General features: G+C 51.6%; 1 protein-coding gene across 1 annotated transcript in view; it reads left to right on the top strand.

Moving 5' to 3' along the window:
• The window catches only part of GALNT10 (polypeptide N-acetylgalactosaminyltransferase 10), a 191549-nt gene extending 185709 nt beyond the window's left edge, over positions 1-5840 (top strand). The window contains exons 9-12 of the mRNA XM_011356764.1: positions 1231-1452; positions 3154-3270; positions 4136-4285; positions 4801-5840. Coding sequence (XP_011355066.1) covers positions 1231-1452; positions 3154-3270; positions 4136-4285; positions 4801-4959 — 648 coding nt within the window. The 3' untranslated portion in view covers positions 4960-5840. The remainder of the gene's footprint in view (positions 1-1230; positions 1453-3153; positions 3271-4135; positions 4286-4800) is intronic.

Here is a 5840-nt window from a genome sequence, read left to right as displayed (position 1 = left end):
ATAACAGCCTAAGCTGACTCCCTTTTACCCTTCAGAAGAACATTTGGATTGCAGTGAGGTGGGGGGAGTTTATGGTAGAGAAAAGGCCTGGAGACTTAAATGTGGGGGTTGGGGGGATTTCTGGCAACAGCGCTGGGTTATGGGAGATGTTTCAGAGCAGGGAACTTATCCAGATTCCTGAAGCTGTGCCAGCTGTCAGAGGTTCTCAGCAGGTGGTGTCCACACTGCAGACGGAATGAGGAGTTTTCATCACAGTTACAAAGGAGAATTCACTTTTCCTCTGTCTCCTAAGTCTGCTCACAAGCAGGATGTTCCTGGTCTGCTGCCCCTACTTGCCAATAATGCGGTTGTCATTTTGATACCGATTACCCTTGTGCTTCACAATAAACGTGGCAACAAGTATCCCACCTCAAAAAAGTTATTTAAAATTCCAGCTGCTGACGGAATTACACCTTTCGGTTACCAGTGGTAATTTGTGTTCACCGTGCAACTCGATCAGCACTCTTAGTTGAAAATGACAGCAACCCAACTCAGATTGGTGTAAGCTGAAAGGGCATTTACAGACTCGTGTGAATGGCAAGTCCTGAGGTGAGACTGGCTTCAGGCATGGCTGGGTCCAGGCGTTGAAGGAGGAATGAGTTCCTCGGTCTCGCTCTCAGTTCTGCTTCCTTCTGGGTTGACTTCAGCCTTGGACAGACTTTCCATGTGGCCCAGCTGCTCTGGCTGGTATCTTGCCCATCAGGTCTTACCCAGCAATCCAAGCAGACAACACAGCAATTCTTCCCATAGTTCCAGCAACAATTCCAGGGCTAGTGCCTGTGGATTCTGATTAACTTGGCTTCGGGCACATGCTCACTCCTGACCAATCCCTGTGTCCAGAGCTGTGCGTATTCCCATTAGCCGGGCTGGGCTATGTGCTGCATGAGATAACAGTGAGGCAGAGGCCGTCCGAAAGGATAACCAGTGGGAGGCTCTCACTAGAAAAGGGGGCTGGAAGATTGGCAGGCAAAACAACAGCCATCTGTTACTCAGCCATAACTCGAAGAAGCCTTAAAACACGCATAAATAATAAATGGACGCACAGAAGGCTTCAAACCATGGTGGGGCTAGGGTCATTCATACATCATAAAACAAGAAAGGTTGACCTTAACCTCCAGGACCCTTTGCACCTGGCCCCATGGCTTCGGCCCCTCAGAAACCCTGACCTTGCACCTGGCTGTCGCCCTCTAGAACCTGAAGCGGGTGGCGGAAGTGTGGATGGACGAGTTCGCTGAGCACATCTACCAGCGCCGGCCAGAGTACCGCCACCTCTCCGCTGGGGACGTAGCCGCCCAGAAAAAGCTCCGCAGCTCCCTGAACTGCAAGAGTTTCAAGTGGTTTATGACCAAGATCGCCTGGGACCTGCCCAAATTCTACCCGCCCGTGGAGCCCCCAGCGGCAGCTTGGGGAGAGGTGAGTCTGGAGGGCAGGCCCAACTACACAATTGGGACGCCGTGCAAAGTGCACATGCAAACCCCATTTCCAAGATAGGAAAAGTGCCGTTAAAAGTATACAATGTGACATGTTTTCCTTTCTTTCCTGGTCTCTCTCTAGCCTTGTCATTGTGGGTTTTTCATTTGCTATTTAATGATCTAAGTAGAGAAAAATTAAAACTTTAAGTGGTTAGCATAAAGTTTACCATTCATCTTTATATTTTAAATGCACACAGGGCGGCATTTAACTGATATGCAGAATTGGTGAAATTTCACCGTCTGTGTTTCAAACCTTGAACGTGCACGTGTATTTCTTACCAGGACAGTGGAGACACTGCATGAAACGAATTCAATTGGTTTTGTTTTACTTACAAACAGGGCATGCTTTCCGCCAACTCTCTCCACCTTGGGCTTCCTGGTGAGTGAGGAAGAGCTGAAGGAAAGGGAACCGTGGGTGTTCCTACGCTTCCCTTTCCTTCCGTGTTATCATCTGCCGCTTAGGTGGCTGGCTCGTCCGGAAAAGTAACACATGTAAGGAAGGACAGAATAGAACTCCTGGGTCCTCCCTGTGTCTTAGAATGCCAGTCAGCCAAAGCGAGTTCTGTGGGCAAGCGTGGCCTCTCAGACCTGCCAGCATCCTCGCTTAGCCATAGATGTCGCACACTCGCTTTGAGTCTGGCTGAACTCCCCACGCACGAGACCCCCAGAATTCTGTGCGTGCGGGGGATCGCAGACGCCGCGTGCAGCGCTGCAGAAAGGAGCAGCGGACGCTGGCATGTGGCACGTATCACCTCTGCTCACAGGAGTGCTCTGTGGTCCCATCAGATTTACTTGCAGGTTCAAAGACGAAATTATTACAGATTTTAAGACAGCTGCAGCAGAGCTTTAAACCAAACACAGGCCCTTCTGAACTAGTGGCCCTGGGTGACCGCCGGCGTCACACACCCGTGAAGCTGGTCCTGCTAGAGGAGGCAGACAGCCAGCCTTACCAGGGAAGAAGCGCTCTGTCGCTGGCTCCTGGCTCCTGGGTCTCCGAGCTGAAAGGACCCACTCGCATATACGTGGATATATTGTGGTTTAGGGAGAGGGAGCATAAGAGTCATTTGCAGGTGACAAAGTCCAATTCAAATTGGCCCGCCGATGTAAGTGCTGGCTAACCGTAGAGCAGCCTAGCCCTTCACGCTCCCAGCCAGGTGTGCGTTCTCCCCAGCACACCACGCCCGTCTCACGAGACCACTGTTGTTCTTTGGATCCTGCCATTCACCTGCCCTAACTAGCCGAGTCCAAGACTCTACAGCGAAGATGTCACGTCCTTTCTAGGGTAGTTTTCAAGGTGTGGTCCCTGGATCACCTGGAATGGGGTTAAAATTTGATTCCTGGACCTCTTGGATCAAATCCTCTGGGGATGGGGCCAGGGAGTTCTCCTTTCAACAACTCTCACCTCCAGGCCCCACCCACCCTGAGTCGTTGCAGGGTTTAGTGGAGCTCCTCTCCGTGGACTGAGCATTCTTTTATCGAGGGGCTCAAGGCACTGCCACCAGCCCAAGCAGGCCTCGTTAGGAGGTTCAGGGCTCAGCCCATCTAGTGTCTCTGCCTTGGTTCCTTCTTCCGCCCCCACAGGGGTCCCAGTGGGTGCCTTGAGATGCCTCACTGGTCCATTCTTCCCCTCTTTCTCATCCAGATTCGTAATGTGGGCACAGGACTGTGTACAGACACAAAGCACGGGGCTGTGGGCTCCCTGCTGAGGCTGGAGAGCTGTGTCCGAGGCCGCGGAGAGGCCGCCTGGAACAACATGCAGGTAAGGGCCACTCCCAGGGACCGGCAGCCAGGTTCTCTGTACTGTCTGTGGTGGCCTGGAGTGCTCACGTGATCAGGGCTTAAAGGGAGGGGCCATGGGCCAATGCTAAGTAACAAAAGTCGTCCCAGAGGATGAGTTATAAAAGCTTCCTGAACACCTTGGAAAAGGGAATCCTTCACACTGCAATAAAACCCTCAGACCGGCCTGTTGGTTACAGATGATGCACACACGGTCCAACTGGCCTTCAACAAAAGGAGTTATTGGCTCATGTCACTGAAAAGTCTAGATGATGTCATTGGAATCTCTCCAGGGTCTAAACTCTGCTTTCCTCTCTGTGGCTTCATTCGTAACCTGGCTCTTCCCATGTGGTGGCAGATGTGACCCCAGCAGCAAAGGCTTCTAGCCCCACAGTGGGAAGGCGTGTCCTTTCCAGTAGTTCTGGGAAGCCCTGGGGCTCTCACATGTTGGCTCTCCTGAGACATGTTGATCGGGCCTGGGTCACATGCTCACTTCTGGAGCCAGGGGAACGGTCAGCCCCACCTGAAGGAGCAGGATGGGGGAGAGGAGGTTGGGTCCCCAAGGGATCATTCCTAAGAGATGTTATCAGAAGAATGAAGAGTGCAAGCCAGCCTTGGCCAAGACCATGATATGCCTAGGACTTACTCAAAGTAATGTAGGAGGAGTGTGGGTGAAGTTCTAACAAGATTCAGCACGAGTTGGTAATTGTTGAAGCTGGGTGATGGGAACGGATGTGGTAAATATATTCTTTTTCTGAATCTGTATATTTAAAATTTTCCATAATTAAAAAACAACAACAACAACAACAAAGTCCCCCATCCCGATCATGATGTCCCTGTGCGTACAGGTGTTCACCTTCACCTGGAGAGAGGACATCCGGCCTGGCGACCCCCAGCACACCAAGAAGTTCTGCTTTGATGCCATCTCCCACACCAGCCCAGTCACCCTCTATGACTGCCACAGCATGAAGGGCAACCAGCTGTGGAAGTACCGCAAAGTAAGGCAGGATATGTGGGGGAGGCAGGGGGGGGGGACCTGATTGATTTCCAAAAAAAAGAAAAGAAGAAAGAAAGCAATATAATACCTCACTCCTTCCAGCAGAGTCCACTCACTCATGCATGTGTTCCACAAACCTACCATGCCTGACTTTCCAAAAATTCATGAGAAACGAGAAATCCAAATTTTTATGTGAAATCTAGAATCTTAAACATTGGCAACTGAGTCCATTAAAAAAAAAAAAAAACCTTAAGAACCAAGGGAATTTGACTGGAGACAGGCAGTAATTAGGGCCCAGGCCTGGAAGTGGCACGCTTCCTGTCTGCCCGTACTCCAGTGGGCGTGACTCAGGCACATGGCGACACCAGCTGCAAGGGAGGCGGGGCCACGTCTCACTGCTTGCTCAGGAGGAGACCCAGACCGAGCTCTGCGAGTAACTGGCCGCTCACTGTGACTGCTGCTGCTGTTTGCTTGTATCCCCAGCACTGTCTGGCTGATAATCTCCATGTTTTATAGGACAGGACCCTGTACCATCCGGTCAGCAGCAGCTGCATGGACTGCAGTGAAAGTGACCACAGGATCTTCATGAACGCCTGCGATCCCTCCTCTCCCACCCAGCAGTGGCTGTTCGAACACACCAACTCGACGGTCTTGGAAATATTCAATAGGAACTGAGCCCACACATCCCCTCAGCAGGCATGGCAGGGTCTTCCCTGGCACTTACTACAGACTTCCTCTCCCGAGAGAGGCAGGGCTTCCGCGGCCACCATGGTGTAAAGGTGCTGGCCAACCTGTTCGGGGCGAAGAGGGCTCTCGACGCTGGACCGAGGTGCCTGCCTGGTCCTTGAGGCCTGAGTTAAGGAGGCAGCATGGAAGCTGACCCCCCACGAGAATGCAGAGACTGCTTTAACCCTTGATGGCATCATGGAAATCCAGGAGGGCCTTTTCAACTTTGTCACCATGTTCCCTTGAGCATATGCAGGAGAAATACCAGGGCAGCCACAGGCCACCCAAAAATGAGTCCTACAAAGTCACCTGGCCTTCAGATGGCTCACATGTGATGGTCTTTAGAAAGAGGCAAATTTTGCCTGTTTGGGCCACTTTTAGCACTTTGGCCACCCAACTGCAGTAGAGGAAAAGGAAAGAAATCTTTCTTGGGGTCACTGGTTTTAGTCTTTTAGTGTTTGCCTGTCGTGGGGGTAACTGTAGTTACTGTCCAGCTTCTGTTCTCTGTCACAGCCCCAGGTGACGCAGCTGATGGCCATACTTGGCGCCCTCAGAGTTTTTAGTACTGAACACTGGCCAGCAGCCAGGCCTAGGGTCAGAAGCTGGACCCTCAGATGTTCCTTTGTTGCTGTGGTCATACGGAATGTGTCCCCGTGCTCTCTGGGTACTTGAAATGCCCATTTTAGGGCCCTCCAGGCACGAGGATAGCCCAGCCAGCAGCTTTTCAGGATTGTGTTTCAGATGGCCTTGGGCCCTTGGAAAAGGCTTAGTAGGAAATCTCTATACTAGAAATTCTGGCTGAATTTCCATCAGTGCTTCCATTGCTTTGA

The sequence above is a fragment of the Pteropus vampyrus genome, unplaced genomic scaffold (genome assembly GCF_000151845.1).
Source record: "Pteropus vampyrus isolate Shadow unplaced genomic scaffold, Pvam_2.0 Scaffold30, whole genome shotgun sequence".
NCBI classification, from domain to species: domain Eukaryota; kingdom Metazoa; phylum Chordata; class Mammalia; order Chiroptera; family Pteropodidae; genus Pteropus; species Pteropus vampyrus.
This window is presented reverse-complemented; position numbering and strand designations above follow the sequence as displayed.